We start from the raw sequence: 19,890 nt of genomic DNA, 5'->3' as shown, positions 1-19,890 counted from the left end.
ATTACTGTAGAGAAGAATATATACATACAAACTAAATCGGGCTTATCAACACATAGCCCAAAACTATACATTACACAATTAACCTACTAGGACTGCAAACGATCCGAATCGAACCAAGTTTCACTCCGTTCGAGTTAAGCTTGATAAGAATTATTTGTGTTTTAACTATCTCGAGCTTGAACGAGCTTTTAAAAATCACGTTCAAGCTTGGCTCATTAAGAATTTAGCTTGTTGGAGTTTTGTACTGTTCAAGAACACACTCGTTTGCATTTCGAGTATAAATTCGAGCTTAAATAGGTTTAAATCGGGCTTGATTTAATAAATGAGCCCAGTTTTAACATTATCAAGCTGTTCATGAATCATGAACATTATCAAGTCGAACATGATATTGTTCGGGCTTTGTTCATCTATTTGACGAGATTAAAAATTTTGTTTAAGCTTGGTTGTTAGTTTAACAAACGAGTTTTGATCTAGTTTTTACCAAAATTGTTCGTGAGTAATTCATGAACGTATCGGCTCATTTACACCCCAATAGCCAGATGATTTTACAGTAGTCATTTGAAAAACGACTACCACAAGTTTAAGTATGTGGCAATATGTGATTGGATGTAGGTATATATGTCATCTTTTGACTTTTCAATGCCTAATTTAATCAAAATTCATTTTTCTAATTTCTGAAATTCATTTTTTTTTCGAAAATGAATTATTCTAATTTTTGAAATTCATTTTTAATCACATAATTAATTTCAGAAAATAAAAATTAAAAAAACTTAAAAACCGTTCATGAATGTTCTTCGTTGTTCTTCATCTAAAATCAAAACTTTTCGAAAATTTATTACTTTTATTCAGCAATTTGTTCAACGATTCAATGTTAGGTTGGATCTATCCATGTCGTTCATCAATTCGTGTTGTATCATTTCATTTTTTCCAATTTTCGATTATAAGGTATTTGTCTTCAAAAATCTCATGAACAATCCCATTTTTGATCTAGAAGATATAAAACGCTGTCATAGATGTCTCCAATTGAACGCTCGACAAATTGGGTAAAGGCAGGTTAATCCATTTAATTTCTCAAAGGCAAGATCAAAACCCACGAAGACAATGCACATCACTAAAATTGAAGCCAGCAGGAGCGCAAAATATCCAATGAACAACATTGTTATTTTGCGCTCAACAACACAAGGTAAACCCCAACTATTCCGATTAGAGCTATAAACAATATTTATTCCCAAACAATGACAACAAAAGTCGATAACAGTGTAACACAAACGACCTTATAATCGTTATCCATGTCATTCAAAATATGGTTTCTTCGGAAATCGGATGGAACTCAAAGAGATGATTATTTCCGGCGGAAATTGGAAGAAAACTCAAAACTATGAAGAACATCCATGAGCAGTTTTATAACTTAATTTTTTTTGATTTTGATTTTTCATTTTATCTTGATTTTCTGAAATTAATTATGAAATTAAAAATTGAATTTCAGGAATTAGAATATTAATTTTTGAAAAAAAAAATGAATTTTAGAAATCAGAAAATGATTTTAATTAAATTAAGCATAGAAAAGTCAAAGCTGATGTAGATAACTACATCCAATTGCCTTCCGCCACATAGTTAAACTTATGGTAGTCATTTTTCAAAAGACTACTGTAAAATTTTCACCAATAGCCTATTACATATATTATACGGCCTAACACCAAGAAGTAAAATAAAAGAACACACATACGAAGTAAGACATTTTGATATCATACAGAATCGATTATGTAACTACTTGCTGAGTCGCTGTAAGCTAGCTCTACTTAGGGCTGTCAAATGGGTCGTGTCGTGTCGGGTTCGTGTTCGTGTCGATATTAAACGGGTTGAAAATCCCTTGACCCAAACCTAACCCGTTTATTAAACGGGTTGAAAACCCTTGACCCAAAACTAACCCGCTTATTAAACGGGTTACCCGTGTAACCTTTTACCCAAATAGCATGTAATAAACTAATTAATATTCAATTAAAAAAAAATGACATCATTAGTTTATTAAAGATACTACAACAATTTTAAGTTAGTAATTTTAACAATATATACCACAAGGGTTTAAAGTTAGTAGTTTTAACTATATAACCATACATAAGAATTGTTTCAAATTAACCGCAAAATTAGATTTAATTTACAAAAGATGAAAATTATAATTTTTTCGCCAAATTAACCGCTAAAAAATTACCAAAATGTATAAATGGTGTCAAGGTAATTTACAAAATTACAAGTTTTGAATAAAAATTTTCAGTTTTTTTTACTACTCAATTAATAGATTAAGCGTGTCGGCTTCGGGTTGACAGGTTGTCGTTCAACCCATTTATATAATCGGGTTATGCGTGTCGGTTTCGGGTTGAAAATTTCAACCCAAACCTAACCCGTTTACTTTCGTGTCGTGTCCGTGTCGACCCAATTATGTAAACGGGTTGAGAATTCTTGACCCAAACCCGCTTATTTCGTGTCGAATTATCGTGTCGTGTCAGCTTTTGACGACCTTAGCTCTGCTATTCAGTTGACTAGTGAGTGTCTACTGCTGTCGAAAATCAAAAAATCTCTGGATTTGTTTTATAATTTATTGTTTGGTCGGAATTACAAGAATATTCATGTACAGTACTACTGTTACTTGGATTCGTCATACTCGTACATTTCACTAAACTATTTTCACGTGTCACAACTTGGCATACTTCTCGAAATTTTCGAGTATTTTTGTTAAAAGAAGAGTCCAAAATCCAACTTAAATTACTGGAGTACTAGCTAGTGTCAGCAGGGCCGTATCTGGGCCGGGGCAGCCGGGGCACCCGCCCAGGGCCCCAAAATTTTAAATCCATATTCGTATATTTTTTTTAAAAAAAAAAAAAAAGAAAAAATAAATTATACTGAGAATAACGAAGTAAGAGTCAGTTAATCAAGCAAATTATTCCCTTATTAATCCCCTCAAATTAATTCCTCCTAGAAAATAGCCCCTTCATCTTTGGGAAGTTGAATTTGCCAAATTAATTCCTATAATCTAACCAAATACAACCGTATAATCTTCAATTTTCATTCATGAAATCAATTATTTGTATCATTACCTATATTTTTCTGATTTTTCATCTTCCTTCCCAAATTAATTCTAAACAGATTTCCCCCATAAACGTTCATCTTTGCAATCAATTTTCAACGGGATTAAAATCTAAGATTTTTCCTATACATTATACTCTTTCAATTGTTCTGCACATATCAATTTTCTTAATCACTTTTTTCTATTTGTATTTATTATATTTTCACCATAATTATGGAGTTTGGCGTCGATGATCGAAGATGAAATCAGAAATCATACGAGTATTGGTAAGTTCTTAAATTTAACTTTTTTCCAGCAATTAATTTATTTTAATTTATGAATTATTCAATTTTACATTAGTATTTCTGAAATATTAAATAAGATGCTATACGAATTAATTTTTCCAGTTAATTCTCAATGTATCAGTTTTCTTGAATCATGAATATGATATTTGATTATTGATTATGAATTATCAAATTGTCAATTGATAAATTTTTAACTATAAATTTATGATTTATGAATTATCACTTATCAGTATCAAATTTTGTCAAATTGTTGATTGATAGATTTTAATTATGGATTTTTTTGTTATTGTAGGTGTTGCTCATTGTTATTTGACGACTTTTGGTCTTTTGGACTTTTCGGCTATACTACTAGCATCTTGCGAGATTCGGTGATATCATTCTTTAACTTTTATTGTGTTATTTATTGTGTTTTATTGTGTTTTCAAAGTTGAAATTATTGAAAACCTATTTGAGATCATCAATGTCTCAAGAAAGGTTGAATGGTTTAGCTACTTTATGTATCGAGAGAACTATGTTAGAGCATATTGATGTAGAAACTATTATTAATGACTTTGCATCTAGAAATGCTAGAAGGAAACATTTTGTATAAGCGTTATTGTACCAATAAAATTTCTTAACTTCAAATAAAATATCGCGTATTTTATTTTATTTTTTTGCATACCCAATTTTTCTCTTATTAAATTCAATAGTTAGCTAACTAGGGCCCCAATTTTTCATCCGCCCCTAGGCCTCCGAAATCTCAGAAACGGGCCTGAGTGTCAGTGATATTATTAAGAGTCTATGATTCAAATTCGGTTAATTAGTTAGCTTGAGTCTAGGAATTGCAGTATTATCTTAATTTTAATATAGTTTACATTGTCTCATATAATGGATACATCATATGTAAGGAACATTGAAGATGCACATATTTTAAAAAAAGAAAAATTCATACAAGTATTAAATTTGAGTATTGAGTCACGTTTCCTTCATCTCATTTTAGTTGTCATATTTACAGAATAAAAAATCAAGGAACATCATTTATTGTGATGCTTCCCATCTTTTAGGTGACTTTTGACCTATAAAAATTGAGTCTTGTACCACATCAAGTGTTATTATTGCTATTTACTGATTATTGAAAACTTAATTATTTTCTTCTTATAAATATTTTCTTCAAAAAAAATAAAAATGAAGGAATATAAATAAGCAACTAATCACAGAGTTGATGATTCCAAAGCAGTAGTGAGCATGAGGAGAACTTGAAATAAACACAGTAATAAGTTAAAATGAAAGCACAAATAAAATTAATGTCAGCAGTTTTGTCAGGCATGCAAATGTGCTCCAAGTACAAAGCAATAAGTTGGAATAAATAATGGAGCTTTTAATTCACCAGCTTTTACAAGAAAATAGGGTCCATATTTTAATTTCTACCTATTTCATTTCAAAGATATACGAGTAGCATATACTGGTATAGTGGTATGTACGTGGTGTACTGGTGTATAATATACATACCAATATACACAAAAACAAAGTAAGTGTAGTATAAAAAGACAAAGCAATTCACTTCTATGTTTAGACAACAGCATGCTAGCCACAGCACCGCACCAACCACCATGCATTTTTCACACACTTAGGCCCTGTTTAGTTCGCCTTATATTTACTTATCTGAACTTATTTGATCTGGTCTGGTCTGATATGATATGATATGATCTGATCTGAATGTCAGATTTGACCAAACTTTGACCTTAAATATACAATAATCTATACGGAAAAAATATATCAAGTGGGATTTTGTTAGATTCGTAATAATATGTATTTTATTAATATGTGATTTTCAGATTTTTTTTCATTACGAAATTAAAGATATTTAGCGATAAAAAACTGCACATAAAACGATAATATGATCTGAACTTATTTTTTCTGATATGATCTTAACTTTTTTTTTCTGATCTAAACTAAACTTATTTTTTCTAAAATAAGTAAAAATAAGATGAACTAAACAAGACCTTATATTCTTTCGTTTAACGCTCTTGTCCTCCTCATTTCCTAAAATAGGGTGTTAAAGTCCAAAAAAAGAAATATGGAAATAAAAATATGTCTGCCGAGTCTCTTGTTGAGAAACATGCAAACATGATTGAATTGAATTTCACATGTGGTAATTAAAGTCAATGAAGACTTTACTAAGTACAATAATTTGTATAAAGTACAATAATGTATATTATTTTATTCAATTATTTTGGCTATATAAATGAAAGTTCACGTATTGTGAACTGAGGTGGAAAACAAAAGAAAGAGTTTTCCTACCATTCTACTACTTGCTTCCTACCTTCATCCCCTCACTGATAAATATCTTACTATCAGTAAAATATTTTAACACGTTATCAGCACCAGTTTCCAGTCAGGTATATTTATACCTACTTCTAAAAATTTATAACAAATAATACTATCTACTTCTAAATGTTTCGAGGAGTATGCTCTATAGTTGCCCACATTCGGGATCCTCTATACCAGAAACTCAAACATTTACTGTATTATATATACCTCAAAAACAACGGTGAAAGTTCTCTTACTTGTGAATTCATTACTATCATCTTTTGTTTTATTCATGTTGATGTTTCTTTGTTTGATCCATGTTGATATTACATACTCATTTTACGTAAATTTTGATCTTAGTTATTATAATTGCTAAGTAGTAACTTTGCATGCATATTATTAAGATTAACAAAAAGATGCAACCTTTTATACTTATTATTTTTCTTACTTTTACATACTTTTTGTGTTTCTTTCCGTTTTCGAACCCATGATCTTTTATAGATATTAGGGCTCTCGGACCACTATGGCTTGCATTCCCAGTGTGATAACCTTTTACAATTATAAGTATATATACATATGGATCATAATTTTATGTCAGTACATTAGACTATTATATGATATATTTACAGTTGTACAGAACAGTAACGGATAAACCTACCTCTATAAAAGGCGGATTTTTCCCCCAATTTCACCACAAATCCCTTATCCCTTCCCACTTTTTATCCAAAAATCACCTAAAAAATTTTATCACCCCCTTCTTCTCCGATATGTTCCCCGACGACGGCAACCAGAACACCCAAAACACCCACAACTTCACCTTTGAAGAAGATTTAAGGAAGATAAAACAATATTTCCTTCTAATTACGGCGCTTGTAGTTCTATTAGTAGCAATATTAGTTTTTGTCATTATGTATAAGTAAAGCTCACTTATTTTGTCGTTTTAGTATATTAAAAGCTTGTTTTTGTTTTATTATGTTTGTTTGTTGTTATTAATCATCATTGTATAATATTACCGTTATCATTATAATTATTGTTACTACTGTTATTGTTGTCGTTTTGTTTTTTTTTTGCAACTAACATGATTAATTTTTGTCTAATCATATAATTACTCACAATAATAAACCAAGGGGGAGAAAAGACTATATTATTTATGGTTTATTATTATATTAAATTTAATTATCACGTGTCTTATTAACTTAATTATAAATATGGAAGAACTAAACATGTGAGTTGTACATATAATTTGTTATTATAAACTAATTATCACGTAATTTGTTGTAGCTAAAATGGGAGACCTTATGAAAAGACAGTTCAGCATCTTAGATTTATCTGGAAAGAAATTTCTGGAATGGAAAGTGGATGCAATGATGAATTTGAAAGCTCAAGGCTTGGAGCACACTGTTAAAGAAAATAAAAGTCCCTCTGGTCAAACAACTAATACTACCACTTCTGCAATGACTGTTGCAAAACCTATTACTGAACAAGATAAGGCAAAAGCCTTAGTGTTGTTAAGGCATCATTTACATGAAGGCCTTAAAACTGAGTACATGATGGTTGAAGATCCCAAAGAATTATGGGATTGCCTTAATGAAAGATTTGGACACCACAAAAGGGTGCTCTTTCCTAAGGCATTATTTGATTGGACAAATTTACGGTTCCAGGATTTCAAATCTGTAATTGATTATAATTCAACCATACATGAGATAGTGTCTATATTGAGATACTGTGATCATCCAGTTTCGGATGAACAGATGATTGAAAAAACACTCACTACCTTTCATGCAAGCAACATACTGTTGCAAGAACAGTATCGTGAAAGAGGTTTTAAAAAGTTCAATGAATTAATGAGTGTATTGCTTGTTGCAGAACAAAATAGTGAACTTTTGTTGAAAAATCATAACCTGAGACCAACTGGGTCTTTGGCCACTCATCATGAGGCAAATGCAACAAATTCCTATCCACCCGAGTCAAATGCTACAAGAAGAGGTGGACGTGGAAATTACAATGGCCGTGGAAGAGGCCGTGGAAATTATCGCGGACGCGGCCGTGGTCGTGGTAGAAACAATTTTCAAAGAAACAATAATTTCAAAAATTTTGAAAAACAGAAGGGGCAGTCATCTGGAAGCCACAAACAAACTCCTTCGAAAGGAAAAGACACATGTTACAGATGTGGCATGACAGGACATTGGGGACGTACTTGTCGTACGGCCAAACATTTGGTAGATCTTTACCAGGCTTCTGTAAAGGGCAAAGAGAAAAATGCAGAAGCAAATTATGTTAATGAGGAAAATGCTCCTTGTCCCAGCCTTGATGTATCCGATTATTTCATGGATAATGCTGAAATTGGAAATGATTTCATTCTTGGAGAAAACAACAATGCTTAGGTTTCTCATCTACTAATGTAGCATATGCTATGTTTTAATGTATTTTCTTAGTTCTCTGTATTTTAAATTTCTAGTCATGTACTTTTAATCTCTATAATCAAAGAAAGATTGTATAATATTATTCTAAACTAATCTCAAATTTATTTTATGAAGATATGGATCTACCTGAAGTTAGTTCCGAATATCAATGCCTTTTGGACAGTGGAACAACGCACACTATCTTAAAGGATAGAAATTATTTTTCACAACTAAAGTTGTTTCAAGCAAATGTGAACACTATTTCCGGGTCAGCTAAATTAATTGAAGGATCTGGAAAGGCTTGTATAATGCTTCCAAATGGAACAAAATTAATAATCAATAATGCTTTATATTCGAGTAAATCTCGAAGAAATCTCATAAGCTTTAAAGATGTACGCCAAAATGGCTATCATCTAGAAACAATGACGACAGATCAAAAAGAGTATATATGCCTCACGGCAGAAAAACATGGCAAGAAACATATATATGAGAAATTGCCAGCATACGTTTCGGGGTTATATCGTATAAACATACGACCCGTAGAAATCAATATGGTATCTAACCAGAAGTTAGATGACAAACATTTGATTATTTTATGGCATGATCGTTTGGGACATCCAGCAACTGGGATGATGCAAAGAATAATAGCACATTCAGTTGGACATTCAATAAGAAATGTCAAAATTCCCCGATCAGATGAATTAACATGCTCTGCATGTTCACTTGGCAAATTAATAATAAGGCCATCCATGAACAAAATTGCTACTGAATCTCCAAAATTCTTGGAAAGAATTCAAGGAGATATATGTGGGCCAATTAATCCAGCATGTGGACCATTTCGATATTTCATGGTTTTAATTGATGCTTCTACACGATGGTCACATGTTAGTCTACTTTCAAGTAGAAATGTTGCCTTTGCAAAATTACTTGCCCAAATCATCAAATTAAGAGCACAATTCCCATATCATACAATAAAGAGAATAAGACTTGACAATGCTGGGGAATTTACATCCCAAACATTTAATGATTATTGTATGTCAATTGGAATTGATGTCGAACACCCAGTAGCTCATGTTCATACACAAAATGGTCTAGCTGAATCACTAATTAAGAGATTACAATTGATTGCAAGACCATTATTAATGAGGTCAAGATTGCCATCATCTGCTTGGGGACATGCTATAATACATGCAGCAGCGCTAATTAGATTGAGACCTACAACTTATCATAAATTCTCACCACTACAACTTGTTTGTGGTCGAGAACCAAGTATCTCACATCTAAAAATCTTTGGTTGTGCTGTATATGATCCCATTGCTCCACCCCAACGAACAAAAATGGGTCCACAAAGAAGGCTGGGAATTTATGTCGGGTTTGAATCCCCCTCTATAATTAAATATCTTGAACCATTGACTGGTGACTTATTTACGGCTAGATTTGCGGATTGCCACTTTAATGAAACAGTATTCCCAGCCTTAGGGGGAGAGAAAGTGGACCCACGTAAGAAAGAAATTGAACTTATTTGGAATGCAACACAACTGTTGATGTTAGACCCACGAACAAATATGTGTGAACAAGAAGTCAAGAAAATTGTTCATTTACAAAGTGTTGCAAATCAATTGCCTGATACATTTGTAGACACAAAGAAGGTGACAAAATCACATATACCAGCAGAAAATGCCCCTGCACGTATTGAAATCCCAACTGGTAATAAGACCATAGAAAATGAATCTCAGGCACGCAGAAAGCATGGAAGACCACTTGGTTCAAAAGATCTAAGCCAAGAAAATTGAAAAGATTGGATGGAATAGAAAATGAGACTAATGATGTTCCAACGTCAGAAGGTCAAGAAAGATCAAATGTGGATGAAAGTAAAGAAAATGATGATAATCCAAAAGGGGACGAACAAGAAGACAACCCTACGGGGAATGAACAAGATGTTCAAAACATCGATAACAATGAAATTTCAATGAATTACGTCTCTACAAAGACTCAGTGGAATAGGAAAGATGTTATCGTTAATGAAATATTTGCAAATTCCATCGCAATTGACATTGTGTCTGATGAAAATGATGTTGAACCAAGAACTGTAGAAGAATGTCGACGTAGGAGTGATTGGCCAAAGTGGAAGGAGGCAATGCTGGTTGAGTTAAAGTCACTTGAAAAACGAGAAATTTTTGGAAAAATAACCCTTACACCGGCTGGTGTAAAACCTGTTGGATACAAATGGGTATTTGTGAGAAAACGTAATGAGAAAAATGAAATAGTTAGATACAAGGCAAGACTTGTAGCCCAAGGATTTTCTCAAATTCCAGGGATTGATTATGAAGAAACATATTCTCCAGTGGTTGATGCAACTACATTAAGATTTCTGGTAAGTTTGACAGTCACAAAAGGACTGCAAATGCGATTAATGGATGTAGTGACTGCGTATTTGTATGGGTCACTTGATACGGACATTTACATGAAAGTCCCCGATGGACTAAAACTACCAGAAAACCACAAGCCTAGACAACTGCTTTCCATAAAACTAAAAAGGTCACTTTATGGATTGAAACAATCTGGAAGGATGTGGTACAACCGTCTGAGTGAATACCTTATGAGAGAAGGATTCAAAAACAACCAAGTTAGTCCCTGTGTTTTCATAAAGCGATCACAATCGGGATTCGCTATCAATGCAGTTTATGTTGATGATTTAAATATCATCGGAACCCCAAATGAACTCGAGAAAACTGCAAAATACTTGATAAAAGAATTTGAGATGAAAGACCTTGGGAAAACTAAATTTTGCCTTGGACTGCAAATTGAGCACTTGAGTCATGGTATTTTTGTCCATCAATCAAATTATACAGAAAGAGTTTTGAAACGATTCTTCATGGACAAAGCAACTCCAACCAACTTCCCAATGGTTGTTCGTTCTTTGAATATGAAAAATGATCCATTCAGACCCCGAGAAGAAAATGAAGAGATTCTGGGTCCAAAATTACCATACTTAAGTGAAATTGGAGCCTTAATGTACTTAGCTAACAATACTAGACCCGACATAGCTTTCTCCGTGAATTTGTTAGCCAGGCACAGCAATGCACCAACATATAGGCATTGGAAGGGAGTTCGACACTTACTCCGGTTCCTACGAGGGACACAAGACCTTGGTTTATATTACCAACCAAAACAAGAATCTGCTCTAATTGGGTATGCAGACGCTGGATACTTATCAGATCCTCAAAATGCCAAGTCACAAAATGGATATGTGTTTACTTATGGAGGCACTGCAATATCTTGGAAATCAACAAAGTAGACATTGACTGCGACATCATCAAATCATGCAGAGTTGATAGCCCTCTACGAAGCAGGACGGGAATGTGTATGGCTAAGGTCGATGATCAGTAATATCCAAAAGGAGTGTGGAATGAACGCAATAACAGAAGACCCAACCATCATCTTTCAAGACAATACAGCATGTATCGCTCAAGTAACTGAAGGATATATTAAGGGAGATAAAACGAAACATATTGCCCCAAAACTGTTCTTCACACATGATCTGCAAAAGGACGAGGAAATAAATATCCAGCAAATTCAGTCTTGTGAAAATCTTGCTGACCTGTTCACCAAATCACTTCCTTCGAAGAAATTTGAGCAGTTAGTTCACAAAATTGGAATGCGACATCTTCGTGAACTATGCTGAGATCAGGAGGAGTATTATATGTATTGCACTCTTTTTCCCTTCGATCAGGTTTTTATCCCACTGGGTTTTTCCTGACAAGGTTTTTAACGAGGCAGTACACCAAAACATATAATACAATATAGTTGTACTCTTTTTCCCTAGCTATGGTTTTTATCCCACAGGGTTTTACCTAACTAGGTTTTTAACGAGGCAACTTGTACCCCATTCCATGTGAACGTTCAAAGGGGGAGTGTTGAGAAACATGCAAACATGATTGAATTGAAGTTCACATGTGGTAATTAAAGTCAATGAAGACTTTACTAAGTACAATAATTTGTATAAAGTACAATAATGTATATTATTTTATTCAATTATTTTGGCTATATAAATGAAAGTTCACGTATTGTGAACTGAGGTTGGAAAACAAAAGAAAGAGTTTTCCTACCATTCTACTACTTGCTTCCTACATTCATCCCCTCACTGATAAATATCTTACTATCAGTAAAATATTTTAACATCTCTAATTTTAAGACAATATATATTATTTAATACGAGTACCCTCTTAGTCCAACCAAGTAAATACGAAGTTATTCTAGATGAGCCCGGCTAATATGATTCTATTAAAGTAACACATTTTGTATAATACGGAGTAGACACTCTAATCGTATACTCGTGTCTGATTATGCCAGATGTCTGTAGCTATGAAGTAACGCTGGTGTGTGTCACAAATCTACTGTATATCAGTTTAGGAGTCATTTTCTCAACTTTCACCAATAGCACTCCAAATTTTAATTAATCAGCTTGAATGAATTAAAAAATTATGGGTAATGCTATATGCAACCCTTAGAACTGCATATAACATTTAACATACTTCCTTTTATAGTATTAAGTTGGGAATTTATCGAGTAAATCGGTATAATAAATGTTTATTTATTCTCTTTTCTTTCCATTATTAGCATCTTTTTCCAAAAATTATAACTACTTATAACGAACTCTTCTTTTTTTAATATAAGATTCCGTTTGTTTGTAAATTGGATACACTCCGTGCATAGACACATACATGTTTACTCTAGTGTAAGAGTAATTTACAACCACGACCCCTAATCATAACCAATAAAATCAGAGTACGTAGGGTCTGTTCGTTTCAGATTATTTTCAGTTTAGTTCAGTTTCAATAAGTTTAATTCAGTTCAATTCTATTCAGTTCGGTTTTTAATTTCCTTCTCTCATAAAATATTTAGTTCAGTTCAGTTCAGTTCAACTCCAATAAGTTCAGTTCAGTTCAGTTCAGTTCAGTTCAGTTCAGCTCAACTCAACTCAGTCAATTAGAACAGGCCCGTACTTCAATTTGGAGATCTAAGCTATTGGAAAACACTCAACATCAGTAATGAGGAAACACTATTTTGTAGATGTGTGTATCGCCTATTTTATGTGGATATCATTTGTTAATGTATCACTCTCTTCCTATCTATCTCTATATAGGGGTTTGTACTTCTATTAATTTACTACTATCTCCGCTGAATATTAGTTGCAATTTTGGAATATTTTATGTCTCTAAAATAATACCTTAAAGTTACAACTAATATTTAACGGGAGTAGTAATAAGTTTGTACGGAGTATTATGTTAAACTTACACAAAAATGTTATATTATTCTAAGTAAATTTAATGGAGTAAATTAATTAACTTTGGTAAGAAAAAAAAAAGATTGAAGATAATTAAGCCTAATTTATGTTATCTACACTATATTGATTGGATGGGAGTAATTTTGCATGCTAAAATGAAAGGATGGTGCGAAGTTAATGCATCCCCATTAGTTTTGAAGGTGGATGCATGATGCATAAGCTAGTACATCCTCCTTTTGTACTTTGTGCTTAAATTGTTGGATATTTCACTGGTGAATAGGGTTTTTGTATTGGAATGATACTATATATGTGAATACATCGTAATTCAATTAAAAGTTAAAATTGACTTATGAAACTTTAATTTGTTCAATGATTTTGTCTCAAGTAGAAGATTACATCCTCTTTTTCTCATTGAATGGTCATAGTGCGTGATTGCTAATTGGAGTGATGATAACGATTAACAATTTCATTTCCTACTATTTTTTTTTTCATTTCCTAACAATTTCATTTCCTACAATTTCATTTGTTCTTTTTTTTTTTTTTTCATTTCCTAACAATTTCATTTCCTACAATTTCATTTGTTCACTAAAAAAAAAAAAAAAAAAAAAAAAAAAAAAAAAAAAAAAAAAAAAAAAAAAAAAAACCTATTGATGAACATGTCACTATCATTACTATTGGACGTATGTATGTTAATATTATTTCTAAGGACGTATGTATGTTAATATTATAAATTTCTATTGGCCAAGTATGTATGTTAATATTATTTCCATTATCATTCTTAACACTCATTGTCAATTTGTCATATATATTTGTCATTGAGCACTAAAATAATTATAAAGAATATACTCATATATAAATTGGAATATTAAGTTCCATTAACAAATTACGAAGGACTTTGCATGAGATTTTAGTTGATACAAATTCATCTCTAATACCATCATTTATTAAAATAAAAAATCAATCAAACATCAAAAGTGTACTTGATAGATTTCATTTTTGGCAATTTTATTGACTCACTATTATTTTTGGAAAACAAAAAAAGAAAAAACAATTTTGGCAGGAAAATTTTGTTGTTTGCCAATAAAAATGACACAATATAGCTAGACAAAAATTTTAGCTAATTTTCCTTTGGATAATCTTGGCTGCGCTAGCCCAATTGTTTGGCATCGTTTTATGTTTTCAGTTTTCTATTTTTTTGAAAATAAAAAACTAAGACCAGGAAACAAGAAAAAGGTGTTTCCACTTTTCTATTTGTTAGTTTTCAAAATTACCATGAGTTTAATAAATTTGAATAATTTTTTACTCGTTATATGACATGTATCATATGGTTTTGAAAAACAAAAAACCAAAAAACAAAAAACCACAGTAATGCCAAACGAATCCTGATACATGTTGTTATATTGATATTTCATCCAATGTACTAATTGTCAATCATACACAAGTACAAATTGCATGTCAAGGTAAATTTAGATATTAGATTGTAGCTAAAAAAATGCAAGAATCCTCTCATGAATTGGCTTTTTTTCCCCTCTTATTCAACTACCTGCTTTACAGATTAAGCAAAGATCCTAGGAGGCTAGCTAAAATGCATCAGACACCATATATAAGAGTTCTTTTTACAGATTAGGCTATTCACAAGTTGATCAATTCAATAATGGAACCAACAGAGGAAATATAATTTAATACACTTATTTAGTAGAGTTATTAGGAATTAAATTAGGATCATATATACATTGTTTCAAGTTTAGGTGCTTAATTATGCCATTATCTTGAGAAAATTAGTCATTCTAAATTAATTACCAGGATAATAAAAAAAACAATAATAATAAACAAAAATAAAAAGGAATCACAAGGACATAATTAAGTTCAATAATTCAAAACAACCACATTGAATAATCAATTTCCCTCTTTTACTATACCATTATACCAAACCTTTCCCCACAAGAAAAAAAATAAACACCAAAATAAGTAAAAAAAATAAAATAAAAGTTGCAATAAAAAATAAAAGAAAAATGTATCAGTTCCTCATTCTAAAGGTCTAATTGAGGACCTCTAACATATACCCCAACCCCTCTAATTAACAACAAAACTAAATTAACTCATTTTTAAGTTAAACAAAGTACAATGGAAATGTAGTAGAACAATGTCATGATGCATTTATATATACATAATAATACCAAAAGAAGAAAACCCAAACTCATCACATTTAAATTAATTTGGGAATTAACCTTATGAAAGTTGATTGATTGCATCCATCCAAGTATACCCTCTCCCATAGTACCAGTTGTAGTGGATCTCTAGCTCTCTATTCCCCAATGTGCAGTTGCTGTTGTTGATGACAAGCATTGCATTGCATCCATGTCATCACCGTCTTCGGAAGGTGATATCGGATCCGAGGTTCCTCTCAGCGCAAACGTACGAGTATTAGTGCTCAACCAATGCAAAGCCCCTATAGAGGTTGTAACACTTACTCCTGCTGCTGACATGAACACGCCGATCCAATCCAATCCAATCCAAACCGAATTACATACTCCCGTATACCATTAAGTTTCCCCTTGTGTGTGGTATAAAAATTCACCAAGTACTAGACCAATCCCATAAAAAACACCTTAACTTTCTATAAAAAAAAAAATAAAAAATAAAAGACCTTACCAACTTTTTTTTTTTTTTTTTTTTTTGAACAAAGAGGGAGATGATGATGAAAAAAGAGTTCTTAGCTTAGATCAAAGATGGAACAGAAGAACCATGATTGTCTGAAGGATTAAGCCAAGCTCCTGCATTACCCCACATAATATTAGATTGATCCGACGACGGCGACGCCATCGAAGGTTGTGAGTGATGATCAATCATGTTATGAGCATGACTCCATTGATTATGATGATCAATTGATGACCTATTTTGTTGTTGCCTATCAAACTCCATCTTAACCTCTTTAGTAAACATTCCACTACCATTATGACCATTTTGCCCATTTCCCTTCATGTTGAGATCATCTTCATAGGAGGGCAATAATGTCTGAAAATTATTATTGTTATTATTAGCTCCCTTCATTTGATGAAGGCTAGAAGCTAAAAGGGAAGATATAGTGGATGGTGTTGTGGTGGAAGTAGTGGAAGTTGATGTGTTATTATAGTTGGAAAATAATGGGTTTGATGAGATCAAATCTTGGAAAATTTGCTTGGTATTTTGAGTTTGATGGGTATTATTATGAATGTTCATACTATTCATATTATGAACCAACCCAGATGAAAACCCTAATCCAACACCAACACCAACACCATTCATTTGAGGTGGGTTTTGAAGATCATACCTTGAAAAAGGGAAATTAATGTCAGAACTGTTGGTTAACCCATACAACAAAGATTGGTGATGATGATTCGAACCCGAAGATATCAGATCATGAATCTGAGGACCCCCAGATGAGAGGGAGCTTAAACCAGTACCTGCACCGCCACCACCACCACAACCACCAGCAGATGAAGCTGAATTAACAGAAGCTTCAAGACAAGTATTGTTATTAGTAATAGAAGTATTTGAAGAACAAGTATTATTGTTGTTAGGCGGTCGTTTAACTCTTTTGTTCTTTCTGCAACCACCACCAACTGGAACATTCCTTAGAGTACCTCCTCTAGTCCAGTACCGCTTACACGCCTTGCAGAAATGCCGGGGTTGTGTTAAGCTGTAGTTGTTGTAGTAGCAGAACTTTGTATTTGTCGAGTCACAACGCGGGCATCTTAATGCCTCCTGATTTTGCTGTTGCTGTTTTTGCTGCTGCTGCTGCTGCTGCTGTTGCTGGAGGTGCTGATCTTGTGCAATCACTGCGACTTTCTGATCCATTCTATCAGTACCTATTGTCGCGGCGGCTGCTGCTACTGATGCCATGTTGTTGTTGAAGCTGCTACCTTTCGGATCATCTATCTGTAAGATAAATGCACAAAACAAAAACCAAAAAAAGGGAGATTAATAAATTTTTTTTGTTAGGGCTGAAATTAATAATACCCACATAAGAAGTTTTATAAGATACTCTTCCAAAAGCTAGAAAACAAAAAACAAATGGGGTCCCAATCAAAAATAATAGTGGGTATGTAATGCATGTGTATTATTCGACGAACCTAAGAGAGAGAAAGAAAATGATAGAAAGAGAAAGAAAAAAAACCTGTGTCCATTCATTAGTAGTTGAAGAGATGAGCACCATTTTCTCACAGTTTCCCAGCATTTTCTTTCACTCAAGTAAACGGACAAAGAACAGGTAGTATGGAATGTGGGAGATTGATTTAAATACTACTCTTAGTAGCAAAAGATTTAATTAATTATTTAAGTAAATTGCTAAATACCGCCCGTAATTACTTAATTAGTGTCGACACGCACTAGGATTTGATTTTATTTTTATGTAGTACGTTGATTTTAATATATAAGAAAATAAATAAGATGAAATGAAATATATTCACGTGATGGTTCAGGGTTAAGGGTTGGATGATTTAAATTAGTAGTGAAAAATGGAAGAAGAAGACAGAGAAGAAAAAGCAAGAAATAAAAAAGAGATGAATCTGACAAGGTTCGAGAAAGAAGAGAGGCATCACTACGTAACATTCCTTTAGGTAATAGAATAAGGAGGGGGAATAGATTGAGGGAATCCCTAGAGGCCCAATCCACGATGCATATTACTAGACAGCAAATCCCACTTTCACTTTTCTTAATCCTATTTTTCTCTCTCTTTCCCTCTCACCGTTTGTTAATAATCTATGGAACAATTTCAATTTCAATTTGTTTGTACTGTACTTGTCTTGGGTACGACAGGTGTCTGCGTCTCGTGCTCGTGTTTAGGGGTGTTAATGAGCTCATATTGACCTTCGCTCTTGAGCATGATTTATCATACAATTTTACTTTACTATGAACCTATTTTTTTGAGCTTCTAGGCAGAGCAGAGCAGGATAAGCCTTCTACACGTTGTAGAATAGAGCAGGGCAGAATTCAACACAGCAAGACAAATTTAGTAGAGTAGATTTCAGCATAGCAGAGTAGCTCAAAAAAACAAGGCCTATCTCAGTGTTGTTTTCACTAATTTGCGCTCAAGCTTGCCAAGGTTAGGCATTACATCAAGCTTGGCTCGGATCATTATTTATTTCAAGTAAAATATGAGTCATGAGTATTATGCTAATTTAACCCCATTATTAATAAGTATTATACTGTGAGAGGTTCCGGCCGGTAACGTCCTTTTCCTTACCAATAATAATTATATAAAAAAAAAAGTATTATGCATTTATGCTTACTTAACCTACCATACATTTTTTACGCAATACATTTCAAGCTTAGTCATGTGCTTTATTTATGCAAGCTTAGGCCCTATTATTTTGATCTTCTGGCAGATTAAAGCAGGGGTTAGCGGAGTAGAGCAGATTTCAGCATAGCAGAGCACAACAACTCAAAAGAATAGGGGCTTAGTTTGTTTCAGTGAATCATGCTTTGCTAGAAGCCTAAAATATAGCCAAAGTAGTTCGAGAGCAAGTTATATTAGGCTTTCAAATTACTAATCGCATCAATTTATCGTTATTGAGACCTCACAGGGCTCTCTCACACGTTAACCTTCATGAAAAGTGAAAGTCACTTCTTAATCAAACATTAAACTTCCATGGAGACTTAATTTAAATGAGTAATCATAATTCAGTTAAAAATACGTTATTATGAGACCATCTCACTAAAAAATAAGAGAAGGTTATAATTTTTTTATTTTTTTTATTTTTTATATCACATTAGTTACTTTTGTCTCTCCATGCAAACAATTTCTCTTTTTTCTACATAGCTTGGCTTGACTATTTTTTTTTTATTTTTTTTATTTTTTTTTAATAGTAGCTTGGCTTGACTTGACTCGTTACTTAGTTTGTTTTTTTGTTCTATTTTAGGACCTGTTCATATTTACTGAATTGGAATGAACTGAAATAATTGGAGTTGAACTAAACTGAAATGAATAGAGCTGAAATGAATATTTTTATAAGAGAAGGAAATTAGAAGCTGAGCTGAACTGAACTGAATTGAACCGATTTGAGCTGAACTGAAATTAAGTTGAAGTGAACATGCCCTCTCGGTATTATAGAAAATTCAAAAGAAATAAGCTAAGTTTAAAAAAAATCTAATAAATCAAGTAAAATAAATTAAACACACGTGTAATTATCGATAAAATAAAATAAGTTCAGATAAAATTATTTCAGACATTCTTTCAAAAAAAAAATTATTTCAAACATAATCAGATGAATCAAGTAGAGCCTAAGTCACAAGCTATGCCAAGGAAGTTTGTCTTATGAATTATCATATTCAAATTTCTAAATTTTGTTAAGTATAAAGAATTTTAATGGATGACTCTTGTATTGTCTAGTTATGTAATCCGTATATTTTTAAGCTTAATCATGAGCTTTATGCTTTCTCAATTCATTTAAGTTCCGAATCATTTTTGCATTAATAGAGTCTGGGCCTGTTCATTTCAGCTTATTTTCAGTTCAGTTTAGCTCCAATTAGTTCAGTTTAGTTCAGTTCAGTTCAGCTCCTAGTTTC

At 32.6% G+C, this 19,890-nt stretch overlaps 1 protein-coding gene across 1 annotated transcript; it reads right to left on the bottom strand.

Moving 5' to 3' along the window:
- Positions 1-15,214: 15,214 nt before the first annotated feature.
- LOC145577391 (uncharacterized) lies at positions 15,215-17,979 on the bottom strand. The gene is made up of 2 exons (XM_081634804.1): positions 17,501-17,979; positions 15,215-17,262 (listed from the first exon to the last, which is right to left on the bottom strand). The coding sequence occupies exons 1-2, from the start codon at positions 17,558-17,560 to the stop codon at positions 16,063-16,065; spliced, it is 1,260 nt and encodes a 419-aa protein (XP_081490930.1). The 5' UTR covers positions 17,561-17,979; the 3' UTR covers positions 15,215-16,062.
- Between the last annotated feature and the right edge of the window lie 1,911 nt (positions 17,980-19,890).

The sequence above is a fragment of the Chenopodium album genome, chromosome 14 (genome assembly GCF_948465745.1).
Source record: "Chenopodium album chromosome 14, dcCheAlbu1.1, whole genome shotgun sequence".
NCBI lineage: Eukaryota > Viridiplantae > Streptophyta > Magnoliopsida > Caryophyllales > Amaranthaceae > Chenopodium > Chenopodium album.
The sequence above is the reverse complement of the archived record's forward strand: the minus strand, read 5'-3'. Positions and strand labels throughout refer to the sequence as shown.